At 56.8% G+C, this 27675-nt stretch overlaps 10 protein-coding genes across 10 annotated transcripts in view; 7 read left to right on the top strand and 3 right to left on the bottom strand.

Moving 5' to 3' along the window:
- Positions 1-2936: 2936 nt before the first annotated feature.
- On the bottom strand, positions 2937-3907 carry CHGG_04072 (uncharacterized protein; the record flags this gene model as incomplete). The annotated part of the gene is made up of 2 exons (XM_001223285.1): positions 2937-3701; positions 3794-3907. The coding sequence occupies 2 exons, from the start codon at positions 3905-3907 to the stop codon at positions 2937-2939; spliced, it is 879 nt and encodes a 292-aa protein (XP_001223286.1).
- A 583-nt stretch (positions 3908-4490) lies between these two features.
- On the top strand, positions 4491-5056 carry CHGG_04071 (uncharacterized protein; the record flags this gene model as incomplete). The annotated part of the gene is made up of 3 exons (XM_001223284.1): positions 4491-4622; positions 4699-4726; positions 4959-5056. The coding sequence occupies 3 exons, from the start codon at positions 4491-4493 to the stop codon at positions 5054-5056; spliced, it is 258 nt and encodes an 85-aa protein (XP_001223285.1).
- Positions 5057-5796: 740 nt separating this feature from the next.
- CHGG_04070 (uncharacterized protein) lies at positions 5797-6756 on the top strand (the record flags this gene model as incomplete). Its single annotated transcript, XM_001223283.1, has 2 exons — positions 5797-5855; positions 6006-6756. The coding sequence occupies 2 exons, from the start codon at positions 5797-5799 to the stop codon at positions 6754-6756; spliced, it is 810 nt and encodes a 269-aa protein (XP_001223284.1).
- Positions 6757-7797: 1041 nt separating this feature from the next.
- CHGG_04069 (uncharacterized protein) lies at positions 7798-8166 on the top strand (the record flags this gene model as incomplete). Its single annotated transcript, XM_001223282.1, has 1 exon — positions 7798-8166. One exon carries the CDS (start codon positions 7798-7800, stop codon positions 8164-8166), a length of 369 nt encoding a protein of 122 aa, XP_001223283.1.
- A 406-nt stretch (positions 8167-8572) lies between these two features.
- Positions 8573-16759, bottom strand: CHGG_04068 (uncharacterized protein; the record flags this gene model as incomplete). Its single annotated transcript, XM_001223281.1, has 6 exons — positions 8573-8587; positions 8733-9410; positions 9493-15536; positions 15619-15937; positions 16027-16503; positions 16565-16759. The coding sequence occupies 6 exons, from the start codon at positions 16757-16759 to the stop codon at positions 8573-8575; spliced, it is 7728 nt and encodes a 2575-aa protein (XP_001223282.1).
- Positions 16760-17640: 881 nt separating this feature from the next.
- On the top strand, positions 17641-18585 carry CHGG_04067 (uncharacterized protein; the record flags this gene model as incomplete). The annotated part of the gene is made up of 1 exon (XM_001223280.1): positions 17641-18585. The coding sequence occupies one exon, from the start codon at positions 17641-17643 to the stop codon at positions 18583-18585; it is 945 nt and encodes a 314-aa protein (XP_001223281.1).
- Positions 18586-19418: 833 nt separating this feature from the next.
- On the top strand, positions 19419-20543 carry CHGG_04066 (uncharacterized protein; the record flags this gene model as incomplete). The annotated part of the gene is made up of 3 exons (XM_001223279.1): positions 19419-19538; positions 19619-19741; positions 19824-20543. 3 exons carry the CDS (start codon positions 19419-19421, stop codon positions 20541-20543), a joined length of 963 nt encoding a protein of 320 aa, XP_001223280.1.
- Positions 20544-20724: 181 nt separating this feature from the next.
- CHGG_04065 (uncharacterized protein) lies at positions 20725-21915 on the bottom strand (the record flags this gene model as incomplete). The annotated part of the gene is made up of 1 exon (XM_001223278.1): positions 20725-21915. The coding sequence occupies one exon, from the start codon at positions 21913-21915 to the stop codon at positions 20725-20727; it is 1191 nt and encodes a 396-aa protein (XP_001223279.1).
- Positions 21916-23789: 1874 nt separating this feature from the next.
- CHGG_04064 (uncharacterized protein) lies at positions 23790-25511 on the top strand (the record flags this gene model as incomplete). The annotated part of the gene is made up of 3 exons (XM_001223277.1): positions 23790-24018; positions 24134-24415; positions 24505-25511. The coding sequence occupies 3 exons, from the start codon at positions 23790-23792 to the stop codon at positions 25509-25511; spliced, it is 1518 nt and encodes a 505-aa protein (XP_001223278.1).
- A 1258-nt stretch (positions 25512-26769) lies between these two features.
- CHGG_04063 (uncharacterized protein) overlaps positions 26770-27675 on the top strand; it is a gene marked incomplete at both ends in the record, with an annotated part of 2026 nt that continues 1120 nt past the window's right edge. The window contains one exon of the mRNA XM_001223276.1: positions 26770-27582. Coding sequence (XP_001223277.1) covers positions 26770-27582 — 813 coding nt within the window. The remainder of the gene's footprint in view (positions 27583-27675) is intronic.

Below are 27675 nucleotides of genomic sequence, written 5' to 3'. Positions count from 1 at the left end.
GCCGTCCAAGCCGACAAGCTCTGGAACAACTACGAGAAACATATGAGGGTCTACCAGAGTTTCAAAACAGTCCCTTACATTTCTGATCAGCTTGAAATTTCTCGCTGCTTTTGGTACGCCAACCCGAATGCTGAGTCATTCTGGAACGAGCATCTTGAGAGATTCCCAGACCTCCCTCACTTTTCTCCAGTTCCTCGTCACATTATCTGAATGGAGTGTATCTTCCCCCCACCCCGACTCATCCGGCACGCTCTAGTTGACAAATATTGTCCACTGCAAGCTCGCCAGGATATGAAAGATCACGAGGGGAATAAGGACTGTCTTATTCGGCCCTGTCTTGGGTGTTTGAAGTACGGGTCCGGGAGTCGCTGTTTCACCCCTCGAAACTTCACGCTTCACGCCAACGGAGATCAAGGAGGTTGGCTCACGGGCGCGCTGTCCTTCACTAGTATACTACTATTGACGCTATAGATGTTGAGTTTATTCTCAGAAGCTTCCGTCTTCAAGAATAGAAAGTTCCTATTAATACCTACTGGATACAAAAGCGAAGATCTCTACCCGCTTTCCCCAAATGGTGGAGGGAGCAAGGGGACGAATATGCCGGCCAGGGCACGGCAGCTGCAGAGGTTCACGAACCTTCTCACGCACATTTCTGTTTGCACCACGTGCCACATTTGCTTACCATCTGGTAGCGATTCACTTCCCCGCCGGCCCATCCGGGGCCCGGCCGCGATTGACCGAGCGCTTGACCAGACTCGTCTGTCAATTGGCTCCCCTCCCCCCAAGGTCGACGCTTGAGCGCCGACCTACGACAACAGCTGACGAACGGCAATGTTCCAGCAAAAGTCACAGCTCGCTCTGCGGGCACGGCGGCTGCAAAGGTTCACGAACCAGGACCACGAGTACGCCAACAAGGTCACCGCCACTGATATCGCATTCGCCATAGAGGTGTCACCCGACACTCGCCCGCGATCCGCAACAGAAGAACCCTACCCACCCAACTGGATACGAAATCAACACGTCGGACCTGAGGAGTGAGGACCGTGACTTCTCATACAAGCATATATGAATGTGTTAAAACAAGACTTGATTACCACACTCGACAACCGAGAGCATGGGCAAGGGGAAAAGCATCATGCGTTGTGCGACGGTGAAGTTTGCTTTAGGCTCTGAAATTCCAGACCAGGGGGTTATACCTCTAATATCAGGAGTGGCAAACCCAAATGGTGACCCACACTAAATGTCCGTGCGCTGAAGCTGACTAAGTGTATTTCACAATGTTGTGAGGGAGCCAATAGGTTCACGGGTACCCGTGGATTTAAAGGCTCACGGGTCCCGTGGTGATGACTAAGCCCGCCCTCTGCGTTTCCTTTTCGGGCGCAAACGTTGCGGACTGTAAGAGACTGCGGCAATGTTGTTGCAATTGGCGCTACCTCTAGGTTGTAAGCTGAGGACGAAGGAAAAGAAAAATGGAAAGATCCTATCAGCCCGTTACAAATATAAAGCTTGCTGTTCCTCAGTATCCCTCTCTATCCTCCTCCAGATATCACCAACACCTCTTCTCCCTGTATCGAATGGCTCGTGTTCCCTCTCCTGAGCTACTAGAGCTTCAATTCTATCATCTTCTGCTCTGCTCCAATCCAGGTAGGCCATCATCTCCTCCTTCGTCCAGTCTCTTGAGCCTGTTGAAGTAGTACAGTGCTTCGTCATCTGCTTATAGTCGAGGCACCACTCGTAGCTTGCCTTGCTATATCGCAGAGGTAAACGCATTGCTTTCCGGCATTGCTGATTGGTTTTGATGCTCCCACGTGGTTGGGCTCTATACCAAGTTTCTCTTGCCTCAACATATCTCTGATAGATCGCCCGCGGGTCCCAGTAGTTTACCGGAGTTGAAGATGGACTTGACAAAGGTGATTGAGCGTAAGCTGGGGGGGGTGTAGGTGGCGGGGGTGTAGGTGGCGGGGGTGTAGGCGGCGGGGGTGTAGGCGACCCGGGCGTGTCGTTGGCGTTGAGCTGGATTGTTGACGATATAGCTGTTGTTGCAAGTGAAGCCCGCTGTAATAGATCTGTATGCCTCTGAGGACACGCTTTGGCGGTCATCATATGACCCAACGCATGGCATCTGCTGCATCTGGGCAATGCCCTTGGCCGTGCTGATGCCTCGGCTATCTCAAACCCGCTAGGCTCTCGCCTGGTACTTGACTGCGGTATAGTCGAATCAGCAGCAATAGGATCAATGCGCTGACGAGGCTCCAGAAGCAACTGAGGAGTGCCATCACGTCTGAGATGCCACTGCGAGGCGAAATGCTCAAGTCGAAGGACTGAGTACTGGCCAAGCAAAACCTCCAATGTATGAATGCAGGGTAGTCCCATAGATCGAGAGAAAGAACCTGAACAGGTTGGCGATATTTGAGGGTCTTTTCTTGTTGTGGTCCCACACTGGTGGGCAACCGACCACAAATACCTCCCACATTTTGCAGGCAGATAGCTTTCCTTCCCAAGTACTCAGTCAACCTATCTTTGCACCCACAGACATCGCCATCGCGAGTCCCACATTTCTGGTAAGGATTTTCCGTTGCTCGTCGACCTTCCTTAGAGCTTCGTGTGACACCCAACCACGTACCCCACTGTACAGTGATCCAGAGAGCTCAATCGGTAACCGAATCTGCTGTGTGGTCTGGTTGGACCTCAGCTCCCCAATTTGGTTGAGTAGAGCTTGCTTGATCGCCCTCCAGGCCTCAAAAAGATCTAATGTAGATCTCTTAAGGTACCCCTTTAGCAGTGCATGGATACCTTCAACACGTGAGGTTACCACGTTGCCAAAGTGAGGGTATTGATCAACCCAAGCCTTTACCCAGCTTTTCCTTGTATGGATCGAGCCAAGTGGGTTTTGATGTATCCCAACCTCTTCGATGTGATGTGGAAGATACTGCTTCTCAAACTCTTCCACCCGCTTGGTGGAATGTCTCCTCATCTGGCGATCTTATGATCAAGAGTAATGCTAGCCGGGCTGTGTCAGTTGGCTGCCCGGGCTGTGTCCCACTTTTCTGGCCAATGAGACAACAGACAGCCAGCCCACTGCTTCCTGTTTTATACGGCAATTGAGAGTTCAACGAGCGCAATTGAAAGCGGTCCTTTTCGACGTGGATCTCGGCCCTTAATGATTCGGGAGACTTGAGGAGGAAGTCGTAGCCCTCGCGGCGTTCAGTTGACGCAAGACCGAAGGCACAGTTGTACAAGGACCCAGTATCTGCAGTGCCAGTAACCTGGAAGAGTGGCATCTTGAAGCGGTTGGTCTTGTAGGTGTTGTCAAACCCGATGACCTCCGGAAATCTCCTCCACATGCCCTCACACCATGGGTAAGTCCAGACAAGGGCAACAGGGCGGGTAGGGTCCTCTCCAGCCCACTGGATGCGGTGATTATAACCCATGTCAAGAAGGATGCTGATGAACTGTTGGACAGCGGTCCTGCTGTTGAGCTCGCTGCGACGCAGGCGCTGGCGGGCGTTGTCGATGTCTTTCTGCTTGACGAAAGACCCAGGCACAGCATCTCTGACGATGGAAGCCGCCTCGCGCGATCCGATGGCCTTATGCTTTGAGATGGTCTGGAGGAGGTTCATCTGGGTGGGCGTCAACTTCCGGTGAAGCTTATGGGCGGATGGATCGAGAGAGGGTGGGTGGTTATGGGAAGGGTGTTTGAGCTGAAAGGTCCAGCGCCAGTCATCAGCAAGACGGGCAGAAGCAACGCCATACTAGGGGCAGTTGTTCTTCAAGGTGCCTGTCTTGCGGTTACCGAAACCTTCAGCCTTGCTAATAGCATCGCGGTCGCAACAGATCTTGAAGCGCGTAGGCTCCTTTGGGTCCCCTCGATAGATGCCTCCGTTGCGTCGGACAACAGCGAAACCATGCTCCCTCGCGTGGGCCTGAAGATGAGCCTGCAGGTCGTTAATCGTCGCAGCGGGCTGACCATTAATTCCTCCGTCTGGTGGGTTCGGTATATCGTACGCTGGTTGTGACATGGCAACAGTCCCTATCGGCAAATCCATCGCACCGAATATCGGCGACGGCGACGTGGCGGTAAAGTTAGAAGTCAGCGAAGTTGGCAATGGAAAGGCAAGTGAACTGCAGGGGAGGGGCACAATATTCCCTGCTGTCTCATTGGCCAAAAAAGTGGGACACAGCCCGGGCAGCCAACTGACACAGCCCGGCTAGCATTACCTCATGATCAAATGCCAGAACTTGTAGAACGCGTTCCACGCTTCCAGTCCTTGATGCTGGCGGATGAAGGCTGGCTGGCAATGACGAAGAATTGCTTTGTTTGCATGCCATAAGCATAGCAGCGAAGCAGCAGATGGAAAGCAGGTAGAAACGGCGTTCATACATGCAATACACCGGTCTGTTAGAACAACAGAGGGGGTTCGAGCATTGCAGACCTCATAGAGTGATCTCAGCTGGTCCAAGGCCCAACAGTAGTCCTCTTCGGTCTCGCCATGAAGGAATGCGAATGCAATGCAGAAGGATCGCTGGCAAGCATCAACCCCGATCATATCAAGAAGCGGCATGCCGTATTTGTTGGTCTTGTATGTACAGTCCAGCAAGAGGGTATCGGGATAGGCCTGAAGGTACGCCAATGAGTCTGGATGGGCGAAGAGAACAGCTGTGACCCGGCCATCTGGAGAAAACTGCATTCGACTCCAGAATCCTTCTCTGTCTAGCTGGTTGGCAAGTGCGTGTATCGTACTCTGGCCTTCGCAAATGTCTCGTTTTGTAGCCGCAATGCGATTATAGATGTCCTGCTGGGTTGCCAGAGAATTGCCGTTCTGTCGTATATACATTCTGATATCCTTAGGAGCTATACCGGAGTTTACAAGACTGGCCAATTGAGTCGCATCGTCCTTGGACAGCTGACGGTGTGCTGGATGAGCAGATGGATGCTGGCTTGGCTCATGATTGTGTAGGGAAAACCGTTTGTCGGGGCGATGCCTCACAGTCCAAGTACCCTTATCCAGAGATTCTCTGGCCAGGACTGAGAATTGGCAGCCGGTTCCCCGGGTAGTTGTCCTCCGCTGGCGTCTCTCTCGACACGCTGGGAGGACGACACGATCGATCACATGTATATGTAATTGTCTGTCTGCCACTCTTCTCCTTGGTTGACCTCCCAGTAGTGAATGCGTAGCCCTTGGTCGCAGCCCATGAGTTGATAGACACGAACAGGGCATCCCTCGATTCGTAATCGAGTTCCGGGGGAAGACAATCGTCAGGAAATGACGTGACTACTTCAGCCAAAGGTAGACTCATCATGACTTGCACGAAGTATATCGTGTTGGGAGTTAACTGTCAGCACGAAGCCGCCATGATGGCTGCGTTCAATGGACCTTGGTGGTTGATTGGTGCCCGCACCACAACCCCTGCGTTTTACCTACTGAACAATCTTCCTTGGCCATCATCAGCGTCGTCAATAAAGCACTTTTTCCATCCTTTCTGACAGACCTGCTCAATCCATTCTGTCGATTCTTAAGAGCTTCTTCCAGCGGTCACTACAGGTTCCGACACTAACTATTGTGGAGAGACGCGATGCGTTGCGCCCGAAAAGGAAACGGAGAAGAGGGCGGGCTTAGTCATCACCACGGGACCCGTGAGCCTTTAAATCCACGGGTACCCGTGAACCTATTGGCTCCCTCACAACATCTGGCCACTCTTGGTCCCACAAACTTCTCAAAGGCCTGCAACCCGCGCAATTAACTAAGGTACCTTACCTGGGCAAGCTAAGTACCAACGATTTACGAGCCGGCCAATATGGATTCGCTCAAGGAAATCAGCATCGCTCAATTCGACGCTCCGCTCGAGCGGATTGGGTACGGTTCATGCGGCAGTGTGTGGGCTGACGCGTCAAGGTTTCCAGATATCGACAGATGCGAATCAGTGCTCGTTCTGAAGCGAGCTGACGGTTTACCAGACCGATCTCTCGAAAATGAAGCGCAAATCCATAAGCATATCTTGTGTAGCATCGTTTCCGAGTCTGAACTCTTAACTGGCTTCCAGTTCTACTTCCCGCGCCACATCCAATTCCTTCAGCCTGGAACACCCAGTTGGAATGATATTCTCCCTCGACTACCCCCCGAATCCGTAGTTTGCCAAGCGCTGATCAGCGAACGCATTCTCCCCTTGCCTCGCGATATTCGAAGGGTTATGGTGGATAACTTTTGGAATGGCCGCGATGACCTGAGGGATTCCATCATCAACGACAAGAGGAACGAACATTGCTTGATCCGCCCATATCTTGGCCGGCGCAGGGTGCATGTAGGAACTGGGGCCGGCGAACGGCGAAGCATGTTCAAGTCCATCAGTCTTCGCAATTATCCACTCCATATTGACCAAATGGAAGCGCTGGGCCTCCCTACACACGAATACGCCAGCGCGATGGCAGATGCCCTTGCGTTTTTGCTCTGGGTCGCCAAGATTGATGCCTGCGATGTCGAGTTTGTTCTCGCACGGCCCCGCGCGGTGGTCTGTGCTGAACCCTCCCGCCTGGGACGCGGCGCCTCACCCCGGGCGTGCTCGGCCCTCATGCCTTGCGGATTCTCGATTTTGACTGCTGCGGGAAGCTTCCCATGTCTCGTCAACGGTATTCGACTTGCGGCAGAACGTTTTTGGCGCAACGACCCGTTCTATCCCAACCCAGACGCCAAGTGCGAGGAGGATAAAGCGCTTTGGGAAGATTTAAAAACCGGTTTCTCGCCACGAGTCGAAAGGTGATGGCTTCTGAAGCTGAAAATGCCACTCGGCAGCTCCCTGAGCAATTTATTGCTAGGGTTGTCGAAACCATTGGGGCTTATTCGAAGGGGGTTCCGTTAGAATTGAGAATCACAGAATAAATTTCGGCCTCTTTAATACATGTATTTGCCGTGCGGCTGTCAGAGTGTCGGGACCTGGGCAGTGGAAAGTGCGCCAAGTCGGCGCTGGCGTTTGCCGCAGACAGTGGAGGACTGAGAGCAAATGCAAAGCAGATACACCGCCATTTCATCACACATACTAAGCACCGGTCATTCAAGGGGAAGAGTCTAATGGAGAAAAGCAAGTAACAAAGTAACAAGTATAAAGAGGAAGAGATAGCACTGTACGAATGAGCGAAGGTGGCAGGACGATAGTCCGTGCTTGAAGGGCATGGCTTTTTCGCAAATTCGCTCTAAGGAAGCTTTCAAACATACTGGTTTCTCTTACATTCCTCCACTAGAACCGTTTCTCTCGTATAGCTCTCTAAAGCTGGGTCGTGGCGTGAGTTCTTTTGCTCAAGTTTCCATCCTACCGTTGCCCCGTTAGTAATCACCACGGCATCTGATCCGTTTGCTGAGTAAGGACAATGCACCTTCTGTCCATGGTTCGTTGGATATTTTGGACTAACTCAAGCCACAACGATCGACACTTCCGAGTCTCAGTCCGATAGGTGTTGTGAAGGGTTTGGCTTTGCCTTTCTTAGACATTGAATCGATGAGGGAGTCTGATTTGGGGGAACTCCGAACGAGCCAAGATGGCTGAGCATCCAGTATCCAGTGATTCCAGTCAGCTCCACCAATTGATTGATAGGCCGCGGAGTTTCTTTTACTGAAACGAAGATACCTAGGTACCTTGCTTAGTATGTTCCGCAAAGTCTATATAAACCACGTTGATTCCGCTTGAGTTGATGTCTGTGATCCGGCACACACATCCTCATAGACACAGATCTTCAAGTTGGCATACACACAAAGACAACAGCACCAAACACCGAATTGCTCCCCGCAATCTTTCCACCAAACAACAATGCACTTCTCTCTGTCTTCCTCCACTGCCCTCGCGGCTTCGGCTCTCTTGGCGACCGCCGTCAACGCTGCGCACATCAAGGTCAATTATTATTCGGACGGCGGATGCTCCAACTACATGAAATCCATCTACCCGAGCACCGACTGGACGTGCTACGACTACAGCTGGACGGGCCAGAACAGTGTCGGCATCGCCGAGTGCACCTTCCCCAACGGCGTCTGCTACTGCGACTTTTATACGCACGGCAGCTGCTCGGGAGCCTCCATTGGCAAGAGTCTGTCCTACGGCGGGTCCGACCCCGGTTGGTGTGCTTCCAACTGGGGACATGGGTTTGAGTCGATGCGCTGCGGGGTTATTCATGATCCTTGATCAGGGAGTGAAAATACGACTCTTACGAGACTCGGGATTTAAGGCTAGAGATGAGGGCAAGAAGGAATCTTGGTCGCTCTTAAGGACGGCGATTGTCTTATGGCCTATAGGTACCTAGATAAGAGCACCGGAAGGGCAAAAAGAGCTTGTTGGGCTGGATAGCGTTCGCGAAGAGCATTTGTCCTACGTTCCTGTGTAGGCTTTATTTCCATGTTGTCAGAAGAACGGCAAGACACTAGTTATGAGTAACTAGTTAGTTAAACATTGATACGAAGATTACCTAAACTTTCTGTGTAGTTAGTTATTGCATTGCGAGTGTATGCCCTGACAATACATAAAAGGAGCGAGGGTTAGGGTAAAAGCACTCTCTTTTTCATGTTTGGTACTGTGTATTAATTCGCAGCTCTCAATTGCAATTTCTCTTTTATAGAACATAGTAGCACTTTTTAAGTTTTGCTCCGAAATAACCCACTACTAAAGCTCGCTGCGTGTACGATCCCTCCCTCTAGGTGCCTTCCCATTCATATAAATGACCGCTATCGTCCTCCGGTGCTTGCCCAACTGACCAAGACGTCGTCGCACATGCGCGACATAGGATATGTGTCGGACATGACCTTGATGACTGAGACATCGACGCCCATCTCACGCAGCATCCACTCGCGGATGCGAATCGCCACCAGCGAGTCGACACCCAGGCTAGCCACCGGCCGCGCCGGGTCGATCGTCTCGGGGTCCATCTCGAGCAGCTTGCCCAACGCAATGGCGAAGGCCTTTTCCAACACCACTCTCTGCTGGCCGGCGTCATCATCGGCCCCCACCTCGCGCAGCTGTGCCTGCACACTCATCGCCGCACCCCCACCCTCCGCACCGGCGCCCAAATCATCCCCCTCGTCATCCCGCAGATAGCGCGCAAGACGCGCGTCTTTCGAGGTCTCGCCCTCAAACACGGTGCGCAGACCCGTGATGAGCTCCGCACCGGTCGTGCCGTCCCCGTCACTGTCGCGGACACGGCCGCCGACAACGGCCTCGGCCAGCATCGCGTGCAGGTCCGGCTCTGCTTGGTTGTTGTAGCGCGTGCGGAGCGCCTTGTTCATGGTCTCGGCGTGCGCGGCGTCACTGCGGTGGATGTAGCCGAAGCCCGTGAGGATGGCGATGTGCAGCACCGACGCCGCCAGCCCACGCCGGCGGCGTTGTCGCACCAGGCCGGTCATGTATTGGTTGGCGGCCGCGTAGGCTGACTGCCTCTACGTTGCCGGCGATAGACGTGATGGACGAGAGGCAGATGAAGAAGTCGAGTGGTGTTGTCGTTTCGTCGTCGCGCAGGACGGCGTCCAGGTTGCGAGAACCGGCGACCTTGGGGCCCAGCACGGTCGAGAAGTCGTCCCATGGCATGTTCTGGAAGAGACGGTCGCGTAGGATCATGGCACCGTTCATCACGCCGCCGATGGGAGGCATGTCGGTCTTGAGGGCGGTGACGGCGGCGCGCAGGCTGGAGAGGTTGGTGATGTCGACGGCCATGGGGCGCACGATGGCGCCGAATTTCCCGGCTAGGTGGTCCAGGATACGAGGCGAAATCTTCGGGTTCCGACTCATCAGCACCACGTGGCGGGCGCCGTGTTCAGCCATCCAGAGGCACACCGAGATGCCCATGTCGCCCGTCATACCGCAGAGGAGATAGGTTTTGTCGGGCGCAAACAGGCCGCTGTGCTTCAACGGGGAGACGTCAGCGGTGACTGTCTCGGCCGCGCGCCAGTCCACCACGGCTGTGGGGGAGCGCTGCTGCTCCACGGACAGCTGTCCCGCCGAAGCCTGCTCAAGCGTCACAGCGCTCTCGCCGACGCTACCGCTGTCCGAGACGACGTCATGGTTCTTGGCCAGATGCTCCAGTTCGCAGGCCTCAAAACCGGCCGTCAGACCAGCCCGCTCAGCTTGCTTGACCTCGATCGACCGGGCAGAGCAGATAGCCTTAATGGCAGCGCCACTTTGGCTTGGTGAGAGATCGACAAAGGTCCGCAGGCCCTCAGGAAGCGGGAGAGCCAACAAATCATCCTCCCGCGCGTAAGGGTGCACAAAGGTCGCCACGCCAGTTGCGCCTGCTGTCGACGTGGTTTGGAAGACGGCGATGCCCTTCTTGCGGGCCACCGCCTCGAGAGCTTCGCCGAGCTGCACCGGAGCACCGTGGATCCACGCGGGGCCCTGGACATCGAGGAGCAGGCGACTGGCAGATGCCTGCGCCAGGAATGCTTGCAGCCATGCCAAGTCGTCTCCTTCGTCGGATTGCGACCAGCGTCGCAAGACGTGGTCTTTAGCAATGGAGACAAGAGAGCCATTCACTGCGGAAAGGGCGACAACCTTATCGCCAGATGCCACGTCTCGGCCGATGCAGACATACAATTCCGAAGACGAGCCGCCGTTGCTGCAGGTGAATTGCTGCAAGGAAGACGCAGTAACCTGCACGCGCACCCCTCCCTTACCCTCCCCACTCGGCGTGGTTCCAAGCGGCGCGGCTATCTTCAGCTCCCATGCCGCCTCCTGGCCACGCTCCAGGACGACAGCCTCCCCTGCCGACCTCGAGGGCAGGGCAACCTGCTGCGTGACTGCACGTCGCCGGGCTGCGTTCCTCCGATTCGGCGCATCAAGCGCCAACACGCGGGGGATGTAGAGCGCGCCGTCGTCACCCAGTGCCAGCTCGGGCTCTTGCGTCCAAAACAAGTCATCGCCGCTCGCCGGGTTGAAGATAGCGAGGCGGAGGAGCAGCTTAGCTAGCAAGGCGGGGCCCGCACTCGGCACCTCCAGCAGCGCCGAGGGCGTGTCGACGTCGAGGAACTGCAGCCGGAGCGACGAGCCGCGCTCGGCCCGCAGCGTGCTGCCCATGCCGACGACCATGTTGGCGACCGGATCGCGCCCGGACCGCGCGCCCGCCGTCACCCACAGGACAGACCCGGCCGTGGACATCAGCTCCTGCAGTCCGCGGAAACGCTGCGCCACTGCATCGTTTTCGTCGCTGCTCTGGAAGACGGGCTGGTCTAGCTCGGCCAGGCAGAGAACGGTCGAGCCGGGGGAAATGTTGTCGGCTGCGCTTACGGCATCGAGGCTGGGGATGATGGTGACGGTGGTGGATGGTGTGGCGGTTTGCAGGAGGGTCTGGCACTGGGATGCCAGGTCGGGAGTGGTCGCACCGCCACCAGCCACGATGAAGACGTCGCCTAGCGACGGTGCCAACGCCTCGGGCGCGGCTGCAAGCGGCTCCCGCAGGAGCTGGACCTTGTCGTCGACGGCGTGTGCCACGATGACGGAGCAGTATGAGACGGTCTTGGTGCTCGTCCTGTCCACGCCCGCAAAGCCCGTGGCCCGGAGGAGCTCGTCCCATCGTTCGACGCCGACGTTGGGGCCGTTGACGCGGCCGTCCTCGGCGCCGACGAAAAAGTCGGGCAGCGCCAGCTTGACGATCTGGGACATGAGGAAGTCGTCGGTCAGCTCGAGCAGGATCAGCTGGCCGCCGGGACGCAGCATCTGCCGGCAGCGGCGTAGCGAGTCCGCCAGGCTCGTGAGCTTGTGGAGGATGTTGGACGCGATGACCACATCGAAGGTCGCGTCCGGGAAGCCCTGCTCGGCCGGGTCTTTGTCGATGTCGAGCTTCTTGAAGGTCAAGTTCTTGTGGTGGCCGTGCAGGACGCGGGCTCGGTCGAGAATCTCGGGCGATCGGTCGGTGTAGTTGTACGACGCGTACTGCAACTGCTGCTCCTGCAGCGCCCTGAGCACGGCCCCCGAGGTGCCGCCGTTGCCGGCGCCCACGTCGACGATGTTCATGCGCGGGTACCGGTGCGCGAGCTGGGCGATGTAAGCGGCCGCGTTGTGGTTGGCGGAGCGGTAGCCGATCCCGTCGGCATACACCCACTCGAGTTGCTGGGGAGTCCAGATGCGCACCCACGGCGTCATGCTGCGGACGACCGAGATGAGCTTGTCGCCCACGGAACGCAGGAAGTCCCAGTGCATTTCGCAGTGGTGTCTTTCCACGTCATTCTTCTGGCTGCTGATGCTCTCCTCTCTCAGAGCCTGGATGATCTCGCGCGTGTCGTCTTTCCACTCGGCCTTGAACCCGAGCAAGCTCGGGTGTGCGCCGCTCTCAATCTGCGGCAGCAGATACTCCAGCGTCCACTTCACGTTGCGTTTGTACGACTTGCTCATGATGATCATCTCCTGCGGTAGGATCTTGCGGAACTGCCGGAGATAGAAGTAGGCCGCGCGAGACAGCGCCTCGTACTGAGCGTCCCATTCCCCGGTCATCGTCGACGTACGCTCCGGTTCGATGCCTGAGTCTGCATCCCGGATCCACTTCGTTCCGGCGTATAGCCAAGCATCGCGCTGCTGGCCTACCGCTGTCAGGCAAATGCCACGGATCTGGACCTTGACTTCGTCGGCCGTATTAAAGACGTCAATGTCACCCACGATAGTGGAGCCGGCTGTCGAGGTCACCGTCGCGTCGGCAGTGAGTTGCTGCTGGCTGGGGTCGTCATTCCCGTTGTGGGCCGCAGAGAGTCGGCTGCTTGGGGGGACGATCCGGACACAGTCAACCCTTGTTGGCAAGTAGATGGTTGACAAGCGATCATCGCCCGGGAAGGAGAAGGCAGCGAGCAGACCCTGGGCAGCCGTGTCGATAGGGGCAGGATGCATGCAGGTGTGGAGCGCCGAGGATTCGGGCGGCGTGGCCAAGGTCACCGTGGTGCGGTGAAGGCGGCGTAGGATGGCTTTGGCTTTAAAGGGGCTGGCGTACTGCAGACCAACTTCAGCCAGGCTGGAGTAGAGCTTGTCCATGTCCAGTGCGTCCATCGGCAGGGGCCTGGCACTCTCCCCGGCCCGTTGAGGCAGGACATTACCTTCCTCCTCTTTATCGGACTCGAACCCGCCGAGCCATAGCCGCACCCCTCCGGTGAAGTGGGCTGAAAGTGACGTCTGCGGCGCGTCTAGCGGTTGCGGCGCGTCGACGGGTCCGCTGTAGCATGCCACCTGGGCAGTGATGCAGTCGTCCGACTGGCTCGTCACGCGAACAGTAAGTACCAGTTCCAGACCGGAATCTTGTTCGAGGCGCATCGCGCGCACAATGTCGACATCATGGAGCTCGACGAGCTGGACCCGTCTCTGTTTCTTCTCGTCATCGTCGAGAGCAAGTTGAAGCGCGGCCTCGTACGCCATGGACAGGTAGCCCGACGCCGGGAACAAGACTTCTCCCTGAATGACATGCCCAGCCAGCCAAGGAAGCTCCTGAAGTCTGAGCACCTGCTTCCAGTGCACCTCGCGCTTGCTGTCGCGCGCGCCACCGCCATACACGACAGGGTGGCCCAAGAGCTCGTGTCGGCCGTGGCCGAGGCGGTTGCCGACGCGGAAGAGACGAGAGGCCCGCGACTCCTTCCAGATGGGAGTGGCATGATTCCACGAGTAAGGCGGCAGACCTTTCAGGACTTTGAGATCTTCCATCTCCATGTTGTCTGCGGTATCGTGTTGCAAGGCCCGACGCACGCCGTCAAAGGTGATCATAGGGCGTCCAGTGGGCGGCGACGGGAACAGACACCAAAGGGTACCCAGGGCATCCGTGAAGGACTCCACCGCATTCTGCCCTCGCTTCAGGGCGCTGGTGTAGGGCAGCGAGACAACACCACCGGACAACGTCTTAATCGTTTCCGAAGCCGGTCCCTTGAGTGCGGGGTGGGGCCCAACCTCAAGCGCCAGATCAAAGACGTGGTCTTGGTCCAGCGCCCGCGCCAACGCCTGGCTAAACTTCACCGGCCGCGTCAGGTTGTCAACCCAGTACTGGCCCTCGAAAACCTTACCATCCGCCTTGTGGTCATCGTTGTCCCACACACTCGAGTACCACCGACACTGCTGCTGGCCGCCGCGCTTCTGCGGCGTCTGCACCTTCACACCACACTCCTTCAACGACTTGATATACGGGTCCGCGCACGGCTTCATATGATGCGAGTGGTACGCCGTGTCGACCTGCAGAACCCGCGCGAAGGTACCCTCATGCTGCAAGCGCACAAAGGCCCTATCCACCGCGTCCGCATCGCCCGCCAGCGTGCAGCTCGTGGCCGAGTTACTCGCGGCCGTGACCAGCGCGCCGTCAAACTCGGCGCAGAACACCGTCACCTGCTCCCAGCCCATCCCCACCGCCATCATCTTGCCGCGCGCCCCGGCACCCTCGCCGGGCCCCCTGGCCAGGTGCGCGTGCAGGCCGCGGTAGTAGGCCACGCGGATGGCGTCCGCGCCGCTGAGATAGCCCGCCGTGTACGCGGCCGCGATCTCGCCCGACGAGTGCCCCACCGCGCCCGCGAACTCGATCCCCGCCGCCCGCAGCGTGTCCACCAGCGCGACCTGCAGCGCCGTGCACAGCGGCTGGGAGATGGCGGCCTCGGCGACGCGCGAGGTCTCCCTGTCGGCGAGGAGTTGGTCGGCCAGCCGCCAGGTCGGGCGGTCCTCGGCAGCGGGCAGCGTGTCCAGGCTGTGCTGCATGGCGTCGATGGCGACGCGGAAGGGCCCTGCGGCGGAGGCGCCGTGGTAGAGTTCCCGCCCCATGGTCGCCCACTGCGCGCCCTGGCCCGTGAAGATGCCGAGGATGCGGGGCGGGAGGGCGTCGGGGAAGGTCGAAGGGACGCCCGGTTTGCGCTCGAGAGTCTTGACGGATTCTTCGAGCTTGGAAGCGAGCTGCTCGGCTGTGGAGCAGGCGGAGAAGGCGGCGCGGAAGGCGAACGGGGTGCGCCGGAACAGCGTGTATGCCAGGGCTGTGAGGTCGACCTTGTCCGGGTGGGCGCGGAGATGGCTGGCGAGCGCGCTGGCGTTGGCGGCCAGAGCGGCGCTCGAGTGGGCCGACAGGACGAACGGCCCGACCGCAGCCTCCTGGGCTTCTTTGAGCTTGAGCCCGTGGTCACCGTCACCGACACCGGATTCTGCCTGGGAGGAGGTCGAGGCCGTGTCAAAGCCCGAGTCGGAACCCTCGTCGGCAGGTCCGGCACCGCCTCCCTCGTAGCTCTCGAGGATGGCGTGGGCGTTCGTGCCGCCAAAGCCGAAGCTGTTGACGCTGACTCGCCGCACGCCGCCCTGGGGGATGGTGGGCCAGGGAACTGTCTCGGTCGGGATGCGGAGGTTGTTGTAGTACGGCTGGATCTTGGGGTTCAGGTTCTGGAAGTGCAGGTTCGCCGGGATGCGGCCGTGCTGCAGGGCCAACGACGCCTTAAGAATTCCCGCAACACCGGCTGTGCCCTCGGTGTGGCCGACTATTGTCTTGATGCTACCCACCATAAGCTCGCGCTGCTCATATTTGTCGGCGTCTGTGTCATTGGGGAAGAAAACGCTCTGGATCGCGCGGGCTTCGATTGCTAAGGCAGAGAAAAAGGAAGATGGTTTGTCAGTGCAAGTCTACCACCAACGGGTTGACGAGGAACTTGGTTAGGTACTCACGGTCGCCCGCCGGCGTGCCAGTGCCGTGAGCCTCAAAGTATTGCGGACGATCGGATTCTCGCGAAAGATCGAGACCGCATCTGGCGTACGTGTCCCGGATGAGCCGCGCCTGGGACTCGTGGCTCGGCATGGTGATGCCCGGCGTCTTTCCGTCCGAGTTGACGCCCGTCTCACGGATAATGCACTCAATGTGATCCCCGTCGGCCAGGGCTTGGCTCAGCGTCTTGAGGAAGACAACACCGAAGCCTTCGCCGCGCGTGTATCCATCTGCCTGCGAATCCCACATAAACGATCGCCCGTTTGGCGACAGCATGTTGAGCTAAGGTAGAGAGGGGTTAGTACATAGGTATCATAAAGAACAGACGGCGAGCGGGTGCAGGCGACAGCTTGGGGTGGTAAGTTACAAACCTTGGACTCGCTAATGAAGGGCTCAGGACCCAGGATAAGATTCGAGCCGGCCGCAACAGCCATGCGAGCCTCGCCGTTCCGGAGGGCACTGACTGCCTGATGCATGGCAACCAGACTCGACGAACAGGCTGTGTCGATAGTGACCGACGGACCGTGCCAGTCGTAAAAGTACGATACCCGATTGGACAAGATGGATGACCCAGTTCCCGTCGCGTGGTACTGAGGCAGGCTATCGACGCCCCGGATTGCTGTGTACTGGTAATCGTAGAACATGCAGCCGACAAACACAGCCGTGGACGATCCACGCAGCTGCTGCATTGAGTACCCGGCAGATTCTATTCCCTCATATACCGTCTCGAGGAGCATCCGTTGCTGAGGATCCATAGCCTCGGCTTCCTTGGGGTTGATAGAGAAGAAGTCACGGTCGAAGCCACGCGGATCTTCCTCAAGGAGGTAGGCATGCTTGACGTTGGTACTCTGGGCTTTTGGTAAGACAATTGCTCACATACATGTCTAAAGGGGCGGGGCGGGAGCTTACTCCATGGTGCTGGCTGTCTGCATGGTAGAATTGCTCAGTGTTGAAGCGGCTCGCCGGGATTTTCTGCACCACGTCGCGAGGCGTCTCCAGGAGATCCCACAGCCGGGACGGGGAGGTTGCGCCGCCCGGGAGACGGCAGCTGCTGCCCACAATGGCAATGGGCTCGCTTGCGAAAATCTCGGGCTGACGGGCCATGGTGACGCAGGGTCAGGAGAATACCTTAGATGACGATGGATGACAGGCGGGCGAGTGTTGAGACTCTGGGGGCTGAGTCTGCTGCTTGGATTCAGGTGAGGGCACTGAGACGAATTCGTCTGGTTCGAGACTACTTCCTCGGTCCTGGGACAAGCTGGAGTAATGATACTGCGAATAATGACATTTCCACGACATCAAGCTCGAGGATTCAGGTAGACTATATCCAGCCGGAGGAGTGGATTCTTGGCAGATCGGGTTCAGAAACAAAACGCGTTCTGGTCTTGGCTTCTTCGCCTAGTCGGTCTTCACTTGCAACTCTCTGGTAGCGACATCACAGTGGCGGCTCCGATTCCGGTCCGACAGGATTGAAGAGATACGGGAACATGAGGCTCAAGACGAAACACGGAAGCGGCCGTTGTTCGGATTGCAACCGGTACAAGTCTGAGCCAAGGCGGCGTTTACCACTCCTGGTTGGTGCCGATGTGCAGTTTCAATGTTTACCTGGATCGGTATTACTGCTCCGGCCCGATCGGAAATTCCGGCCGCTCTTGTGTTCGTCCTTAAGACCGTGACTATTTTTAGACGTATTTACATACAGGCATCGGCACTAGTTTCTTGGCCCGATCGGAAATCGGGACTATGCATGACGGAACGGGCCTTTGCTGCGCCGCTTGATTCGTTACTCTTGTATTGAGCCACGCTCCACAAGTCCAGAACACGGACAAGGAATGTTGAGCAAGGTTGGGTTCAAGTTCTGAGAAAAGAAAGGGATAGATGTAATGATATATCCATCAACTCAGAGATCAGAGATTCTCAAGTCTGTTTTTGTGACATTCCGTGACCCTAAATTTACCTACCTACCTACCTATCTATCAATCACAATGTCGGAGACTATGAGAGCTCTTGTGGGCGCCCGCTACCGCCTCGCCCAAGACGCCCCTATTCCCGTCCCTCCACGCGGCACGTTACTTGTCCGCGTTCACTCGGTCGCCTTCAACCCCCGCGATGCCAGCAAGATAATCGACTACTCCTCCAACGCTGCTGCTCCCGGGTCAATCGGCGGCGGCGGCGGCTGCGACTTTGCCGGTACTGTCGCCCAGCTGGGCGAGGGCGTGACGCGGTTCCAGGTGGGCGACCGCGTCCTCGCGTGCTCCTTCGGCCCAGGAGCCACGGGCAAGAGCACAGGAGGCGCCTTTGCCGAGTATGCGCTGGCCGAGCAGGACAACAGCTGCCTTGTGCCCGACGCCATGGACTTTGCCGAGGCATGTTCGATCGGGATGGGGCTTGCCGCCGTCGGCCAACTGTCGATGATGCACGGCGACGCCAACAACAACAACAACAACAACGCCACTGTGCTCGTTTCCGGCGGCGCAACCCCCACCGGCACCCTGGCCACACAGCTCCTCAAGATGGCCGGCTACACTCCAATCGTCACCTGCTCGCCCGCCGACAACGCCCTATGCCAGGAATATGGCGCCGCCGCGTGCTTCGACAGCGACGCATCAGCGTGCGGCGCCGACATCCGCGTGCACACCGACAATGGCCTGCTTTACGCGCTGGACTGCACCGCCGATGATGTCTCCATGAAGATGTGCTACGAGGCCATTGGGTCCGGCTCCGGCTTGTCGTATTACTTTGGCCTTAAAAAGCCCGCTAATGCCATCGCCATCAAGTACACGCGGCGGGACGTGCAGGCCGACTGGACGCTGGCGGATGGTGCTCAAGTGTTGGGCGGCGGCCTTGACAATTTGCACGCGGCTTTGGAGGACTTGAAGACGGGGAGGGTGCATAATACGAAGACGCTGATTGTGCCGCTCATGGCGTAGGGGATACATAGGTACATGTGTGAATTGTACAATTTATACAGCTATCGCTTGACATGACTTTTACCGAACTGTATCTCAGCTCGAATGCTTGGATGATGACATGTGTTGTGTGTATTAAGTTGCCTACCTACTATTATCAAATGAGATCTTAAACAAAATCACTTAATTCAGAAGAAAAGTTCAATTCCATAACGCTGCAATGTTTTCACCGCCATGTTTGGCACAAGGTGCATGTAGTTAACAAGAAGCTACTAACTAGACTCCGCCGGAACGTGGTTGCTGTAGTTCGTCTCACTTTGCAGGTGTTTGGAGCAAAATGCGACAGCAAGGGAATTGCCTAGCCTACCTACCTTTCGTCCGGCGCTCGAGACCGCCTCCCTGATGATCGTTGTATTTCCGAGTCGGAGAATGTCTAATATGGAACGTAAGCCGGGATCACCGACCCAGCCCCGGCCGTACAGGGGTAGAGCCGATGCGACTCAACCCCGATGATGCCCGAGTTCCATGAATTGGTCGGACCCGATCGGTCATCTACAGGGGCAGCACCGTCAGCACTTTCTTTCGGGTTGCAGGAGAGACAGATCGTGTTCTCGGATGCCGGCTAACATGGTTGGTTGATTACCCCTGAAATGGCCACACATGAGTTTCCATCTTCAAATTCATATTGAATCTTCCATCTCGGCCGTTTCCATTCATGACTATTATCCACATTTTCCCTCTTATCTAACCGGTCGCTGGAACTTTTGTGAGCAGGTAGTCAGCACAGCCCTACACTTGTCTCCGCCATCTTCCCAAACCATTTTACTCTCCTCCCCGAACACCAAACACACAAAATGGCGGACGCGGCCTCACCTCACCTCAATGTAGATATCAAGACTCTTGACGGCACCAAGCTGCGCGGATGGCTGTTTGCCGCCGCCTCGCGTGGCCCGGCCATGATCATGACGCCAGGGGTAAGTAACGACCTACCTAACTCTTGAAAAACAAGACGGCGGGAAGCTAACGCATGGGGTGTGTGCCTGGGCTGCTGTAGTTCAACTTTCCCAAGGAGGCCAACCTGCCCGACATCGCGAGGTGGTTCCAGGAACACGGCGTCACCACGCTTCTCTATGATCCGCGCGGCATCGGCGCGAGCGAAGGAGAGCCCAGAAATGAGGTATTTAAGTTTATTTATCTGCAAAACCCGGCAAGCTTTCAACGTTCTTATGTCCGCTAACCTTCTCGGCTTCTTTTTCCAGATCGACCCTCGGCAGCAGATCGAAGACCTCCACGACGCCGTGACCTGGATCAAGGAACACCCCCTGGTCGACGAGACCAAGATTGCACTGTGGGGTTTGTGTTGGGGAGGAAACGTCACCCTTGCAGCGACGGCCTTCGAGTACGTGTGGACAGCCATCCGGTCTTCGGACGAAAGATCCGCCCAGAAGCTAACCCCAACTTCCCACTCCAGCAAGCGCGTGGCCGCCACCATCGCGATGGCGCCCATGATCAACACGGACGGCAGCGCGGAGCGGCGCAAGCCGCTCCTCGAGCTGGCCATCCACGACCGGGCGAGCCGGCTGCAGACGGCCGAGGAGAGCCCCATGTACCTGCCGTACATCGACGAGGACGGCAAGATGCCCAACGGGCAGGAGATGGCGCCCGAGATTGTGCCCGCGCTCGACCGGCTCGGCATCGCGCTCGAGAACCGCATCTCGGTCCAGACGTATTACAAGGTGCTGGGCTGGAGCCTGTTGCATGTTGTCAAGTACGTTGCTCCCACGCCGGCGATGATGGTCGCGCCCGAGCTGGATGAGACCAGTCCCCTGGATGATCAGCTGCATTGCTTCACCCAGATGGGGTACCCCAAGGAGTTGGATATCTTGAAGGGGAGTGGCCATTTGGATTGGATGTTCAAGGATTTGGAGCAGATTCTGCAGAGGCAGTTTGACTTTTTGAAGAAGCACATGGCGTTCTGAGGGAGGGTAAGGGGAATTGGTTGGATTAAGGGGGTTGGGTAAACAAATGCTTTTTTTTGTTCTGGGTATAGAATAGGGGGCGCCATGTACTCGCTTCCCAAACCCCCTCTTAAGTCTCTAGTTACATGTAGCCACAACTCAAGATGAATACGGTGCACCGTCAACATCTCGTTCCTCTTCCTTAGTATATTTCTGCATGATCCATTTCTGCCTGCAACACCCGAATCATGAGCCTCAGCCTGTCGTGCTCACTGGGTATGTTTCCGACAATATCTCGCACATGCTCAAGCAGCCCACTGCGGCGCGTCGAGTTGTGGACTGGTGTGGCTGAGGAGCCAGAGGACTGACCGGAAGCGTTGTCCGCGGCATACCCGTCAGTGACCATAGTACTGCAGTCGAGCATGGCCGCGGGCGCGATGAACCGGCTCTCCTGCTCAGTCCCCGTGTGCGATATCACCAGGAAGCGGCCCATGCGGCTGATGAGGTGCATCAGCAGTTGCAGCACCATGACGAACTGAGCGACGTTGAGAGGTCCCATGGCGCTGTTGTCTCGGGTGGCGTGTTGCTGTTGTTCTTGTGGTTGTTGTCGTTGCTGTTCCCGCTCTTCTTTCTGGGCCTGAAGTCTACCCTGTATGGCATCGCAAATGGCTCGGAAGAGCGTCATGAGGTTTTGGTGACAAGCGAGAGCGGAGAAAGCCAGTCCGGCGCAATCGGTCGTCACCGTGGAGTCGTCGTGGCCTGCTGTCTCGGCTATTGTCATAATGTCGTTGACGGTGCTTATCAGCGTATTCGTGTCCTCCAACGCCTCGTTCACCTCGGGCGACGACACCATCAGGTTGGTTGCATCTACACCTTTGCCGGAGCGGGCGAGACGGCGTGCTGTCCGCATGGCCCTTTGGCTTACGGCCGTGAGCTGTGAGAACAAGAAGCTCGTTGTGTCTTCATGGTCGGCGTCGATCTCCACCAATGGAGCTGGGGCGGTGGCGCTATAATATGGCACCGCCGGCATGGATGAAACAGATGCAGCCTCTGCTAGCAAGCTGGCGAATGACTCCAGCGAAGTTGTGGGAATTTGAAGTGGCAGCAGGTGGTGATCGGCGTCCGGCGCACCGAAACCACCGGCCCCCGTCTCGCCTTCTTCGACATGAACATGCAGGTCGGAAGAAGGGGGGCCCATCAAGGCGGTAATGCCGTGAGAGGGAGCCGTTGATGACCTGGGGGTCCCATCAACATTACCAAACGCCGACCCAAGGTCAAAACAATCTGTGCCTTTAATTTCACTAGGCGAGCGGACGGAACAGCGCCGGCGATAGCCTCGTCGTTTCTCTGCGAAAGATTGGTCAGCTTGGTCCGCTAGCTGGGTTTTTGTCATGTTTTGGTCCCGTCCCGGACTCCAGTTTCCCAGTGCCGCCCTCAATGGCTCCAAATCAGACCCGTACCGCGGTCCCCACCATTCTTCCGGTTTTAACAAGTTTACATGGAATTTGATATAGTGGAAGACAGCGGGGGTAACTCTAAAGGTTTTATTTCCCGCCGAATAATGTTACTGGACCATGAGAAAAAGGTTCAAGGTTGTATGCCGTCCAGGTGCAGTCAGTACAGTGAGAAGAAAGTCTGAAACATACCACTGTACACACAGTCCGCCCCTGCTTTTGTACAACGGTCGCAATACAGGGAAGCAGAATGGGTGTTGTCTCGTAAGCACCTTACTTTCTGCTGCCGACAGCGATCGCAAGACTGGCGATGTGCAGGTGACATGGTGTGCTGTATGCCGTATGCCACGTGCAGAGGGTGCAGAGAGATTGAGGCGGCAGAGACGATCGATCGGAAATAAAGTCCGAGCTAAGGGAATTGACTGGATGAACAAGAATGACGAGGGGAAAAGAGGGCCCGTTTGGTAAAGTTGGTTGCACGGTGAGCGGATTTAACCACGCTTTTCACTCGGAGCCACCCATCACGCAATCTTCTCGTGGTGACCGAGCCCTCAGCTCTCCTTGCACATTCACAGGATCACAGCCCCCGTCGCCTGCTTGACCTTGCAGCGAACCTTCAAAATCTCTGCAACGTCGAGTAAGATCCTACGCAAATCACCCCGACGGAAAATTGGACAAATTGACGAGCTGCAGCTTACGGCGACATGAAGCGCTTTCATGCACATCGTCGCAGCACACACTCCGTTCTATTCCCATGATCCTTCGGAAATACGCCTGATAGGCGAGGGGGGCCGAAAATGGATAAATCCATCCCAGGCGAACACCGCGGATGTGCCAATGATAAGCTTTTCAACTGGCGCAAGGGTGGGGTGTGGGAGCTGCAAGGTGGCGGCACGGAGCGGGGGGGTTGCCGCGGAAAGCTTAATTCAAGGCCCATGATTTGCACCAAACAACTCCCAGACTCCCACCTCCCGCAGGCATCGCGCCACGAAATGCAAACCTCATTTAACTGACGACGAGCTAGGTGGGGGTACGAATATCTAGGTGAGTCGGTGCCTACCAAGGGACCTACCTATCTAGGAATGCAGAGCAGAGCAGGCCCTCCTCTCAATAGGAAAATATTCCGAAGTACGAGGTACGAAGTATAGCCACACCTTGCAGCAAGCACAGTCAGGTACGTTGACACGTGCCATCTTACCTTAGTTACCTCAACGGTAACTAACTACATGCCCATACCTTACGTAACGTGGCAGCTCCGATACGCATTGGGGACGCAACCTTGTGCAAATATCTTAAGCGACCCGTGCCGGTAGCCGGCTCCAAAGACGCAACATGGGAGATAAGCCTTACTCGGCGATCGGTGTCGGTTAGGATTGTCGACGAAACGCGGTTCAAATTCCGTCCGGCATGACGAGCCCGCATCTTTATTGCAACCCAAAAACGCCACCGGATCTCGGGCGATTGCCCAGGTACCTTTTCGAGCGCAACGTGGTTTTTGTCATTTGTAAGGTGCCGATGCATTTTGCTTCCGGACCCGGCTCCGGAACCAAATTATTTGTAAGCCAGCGAGTTCGGGTGCCGTGTTATGTAAACGAGTCAACGACAAGAGATTGAAAACAGACTGAAGGACATGAACATAGACCTTGAAGGCTTCCAGATTCCAGCTTGAGTTACTTGCTTTACAAATTAATACGACACCGTCACCAATTTCCCCCTTGTCTTATTGTCGCGGGATTCTTTGCCTCTGATTCGGACAGCTCTCAATTCTCGTTACCCGGCCCAAAGTGCTCTTCGTCTTCGCGAACAAGAAAACATGTCTTTAGAAAGGCCTGAAAAGGCTGCCCCAACCGACAGCGAGACTGGCGATACAACTCACACGAGGGAGGGATCCAACGAATCACCACTGGCTCCTAGTCCTGACATCAAGTCGGAGAACGGGGTCCCGGTCCAACCCGAGGGCCCCCCGGATGGCGGAACAGCGGCCTGGCTCGCCGTTCTCGGCGCCTGGTGCTGCTCCTTCACTAGCTTCGGCTGGATGAACAGTAAGCTTTTGCCGGCCCGTCCCGATGCTGGCACGGAGAACATTTATCCGGCACCAACTTCTTCTCCATCTCGGTACTCTGGCTCTAACTGAGGCTAACTCGTTTGGTACCTTAGGCGTGGGGGTCTTTCAAACCTACTACGAATTGGGCCCCCTCAAGGGCTACGAGAGCAGCACCATTTCATGGATCCCCTCGCTCGAGATCTTTTTCCTCTTTGCCCTAGGACCTGCCGTCGGTTTCTTGTTTGACAAGTATGGCCCGACGCCGCTCCTGGTGTTCGGCACCTTCTTGCATGTCTTTGGGCTCATGATGGCATCCCTGGCAACCGAGTACTACCAGTTCCTCTTGGCCCAGGGCGTCTGCAGTGCCATCGGCCTCAGCTTTATTTACTCGCCTGGTAGGTTTCTTTCCAGCGCCAGGTCCCACGACCTCCAGTTAGGGAGAAATCTCGATTTCTTCAAGTTGCTAACAGTACACCCACAACAGCGATTGCGACCATCGCAACATGGTTTCAGAAAAAGAGAGGCCTTGCCATGGGCGCCATGGTGACTGGCTCGTCTCTCGGCGGCGTCATCTTCCCCATCATGATTGACCGCCTGATCCAGAATCCGAGCACCGGGTATCCCTGGGCCATGCGCATCGCCGCTTTTCTCATCTTGGCCTTGCAAATCCTCGCAATCTTCACCCTCCGGACGAGAACACCGCCAGTGGCCAAGAAGACGCCCACTGCAACCCTGGTCGCTCCCTTCAAGGAGTTCCCTTTTGTCATGATGTTGTTTGGAATGTTTATTCTGATGTACGGCATCTTCATTCCCGTCAACTACTTGGCCTTGCAGGCTTTGGAGCAGGCACACGTTTCCGAATCCATGGCGATCCGAGTGAAGAGAGGCCATATTCAACGGCGCGAGGTGAGTTTAACCCCATTGCAAGGCGAACCCGCAAGGCTAAGCTTTGCTTACATTACAAAAAGTCTTTTCGGCCGTCTGGGCTCTGGATACTTGTCTGATCTCGCCGGCCGATGGAACGTCTTCGTCATCGCCGGTGCCATCTCGGGGGACTTCGAGCTGGCCCTTTGGATCCCGGCGACATACCAGTCGGCCACCATCGGCTTCGCCGCCACCTTCGGCATCCTCTCGGGCGCCTTCGTAAGCCTCCTCGCCGCCCTGCCGGCGTCCGTGTCCCCCCTGCCCGAGATCGGCTACCGGATCGGCGTCGTCATGCTCATTCTCTCGCTTCCCGCCCTCACCATGGCGCCCATCGGCGGGAGCATCCTGCGTGGCACCGGTTCCAGTGAAGATGGTTGGATGCACGTCAAGATCTTTGGCGGCGTCATGTCCCTCGCTGGGTCAGCCATTGTCTTCTACGCCAGGAACTCTCTACTCCAAGAAGTTTTGGTCGATTTTTTAAAAGATAGTGGAAGCAGGCAAAAGGGCACACGCGTACCACGCGTAACCACCAACTTAAAATCACAGGGGCGAGCGGAGAAGGTGTGATCATTGGTCTGATACCCAGGCATAGTTCTTTATCACATCAGTGGGGGATGAATTGCGGATGCTGGTGAAGGGCGTCAGGCGATAGGGGATAGAAATGTCTTGTCACAGCATAATTACTCAAAAGGCTCAACGGTGCAATTTGTTTTGTCTTCCAAGATATGAGCTTGTGGTGCCACGGATTTGTTCAACAACCTTGTAATAGAGATATCAGCTACCTAGGTACCTGTTGGAAAGCCAACAGCTACGAAATGACTGAACTAAGGTGACTTGGGTGTCCAAAGGTGATGAAAGAGGGGCAACCAGTTCATTGATGATGATGTCTGTGTCTCTGTGTCTCTGTCCTGTTCCCACTGCCGCGGGCCTCGCCCTGACCCTGAAAATACTCATGCCCAGCCACTCGTGAACCCCTGAATTGCCCCTCCTCACCGGCATGCAAATCCAACAGTACCTACACGTACCTACCGAAGCCTGCAAACGAATTCGCTTCTTCTTCTCAATTCCAGCCAGGGCCGGGGGAGCTAGATAACCGTGAGATACGAATAGAGGCCACTCTTTCAGCATGGGTGTGATAAGGCCGGGTTCTACATGCATATGTAATCATGGTTGATTCCCGGAAGCTTCAATGTTTCAGCTTACACTGATACACTCATCCGTCGCTAAGTTGCTCCCAATCTGACGGCGGAGAACTCAAAACGATGCCTCGCCAGGTCGTCTTGGACGACGCATGCCAAGACGTAGCCATGAACCTCGGAGACTCCAATGCATCCAACGACGGGGCTTCTCGGAAGCCTTTGGCCTACCTGGGAGCCAAAACACCGATCGACCCACTTGAGAGGCAACATGAAACACCGACCGGAAGAAACGTAATCGGAGCCGATCATCGGCATTGAACAAGTACCGAGGTGGGGTGGACGGTGTGCCGCCGTCTGTCAATTTGCGGTCCGAGGAATAGTAATTACATGTACGCCGTCCAACGTGCACGCCGGCCAGCACGCCGATTCCGAGCACGTCAAGACAATGCTTTGTTTAGGGGCAAATTTGTCAGCTATTAACAGTCCGATTCGGAACTTTGCTTAAATGTTTGAGAAACTCGAAGCAGGCCCGACGGTCGAATCCACCATGAGCCACAGTCTATAATACCCTTTGGAGTCTGGACAGGCATTGTTCGTCTCACAATACCATTCTCCCGTGCCTACCTGCATATGGTATCCTCCGTGAGCCCTCTCCCTCACGAGCCTTCCAAGCCAGCATCTCCAAGATGGCTTCAACTACTTCGAGTGCCATGGCGGACGTAACTGAAGTCCTCCTTTCTCCGACCTTCCTCGTCACAGCTGCCCTCCTCGTCGCCGGCAATGTCATCTTCTTTCTATCTTCGTATGTCCGCCGGCCGAGGCACTTTCCCCCGGGCCCGCCCGGTCTCCCGGGCCTCGGCAACCTCTTCCAGATCAACAAATCGATTCCCGCTCTGACCTACACCGCCTGGGCGCACAAGTACGGCCAAGACAAGCCAATGGGCGTCAAGCTGGGCGCCACCAACATCGTGGTGCTGAACAGCGCGCGGATGGTGCGCGACCTGTTTGAGCGGCGCGGCGCCATCTACAGCGACCGACCGCGGCCCAACGGCGAGGACGAGAAGTGGAAGTACCAGACGCACCAGGTCCCCGCCGCCCTCTTCCACGACAACGGGCCCTGGCTGACGCGCTGGCGCCGCGAGTTCAACGGCGCCCTCGGCAGCGCCGCCGCCGTCGCCCGCCTAAACCCCATGAACGACGCCGAGACCGCCCGCGCCCTGGTGGCCCTGCTCGAGGCGGGGCCCACCACCAGCGGCCCCGATCTCGAGGAGATCATCCTGGCCTGGGTCACAAGCGTGCCGTGCATCTCCGTGGTTGGGCAGCGGCCCGACGCCATGGCCCACCACGGCTTTGATGTGAAGGCCTTCCGCAGCCGCACCGCCGGCTATATGGTGCTCCACAAGGCCAGCCTGATGGACAGGATCCCCATCCTCCGCCACCTCCCCGGCAAGTTCGGCATGGCCGCCTGGAGGGCCGAATCCCGCGTCGTCGCGAAGGGCGTGTTCGAGATCGCGGAGCAATTCCTCAGCGCCGCCAAGGAGCACCGCGCGGCAGCTGGACAAGGCTGGCGCCGGGGCCGGCAAGCCTCCCAA

Source organism: Chaetomium globosum, genomic scaffold (assembly GCF_000143365.1).
Source record: "Chaetomium globosum CBS 148.51 scaffold_4 genomic scaffold, whole genome shotgun sequence".
NCBI classification, from domain to species: Eukaryota; Fungi; Ascomycota; class Sordariomycetes; order Sordariales; family Chaetomiaceae; genus Chaetomium; species Chaetomium globosum.
Note: the sequence above shows the minus strand (reverse complement) of the source record. Positions and strands in the feature narration are given on the sequence as shown.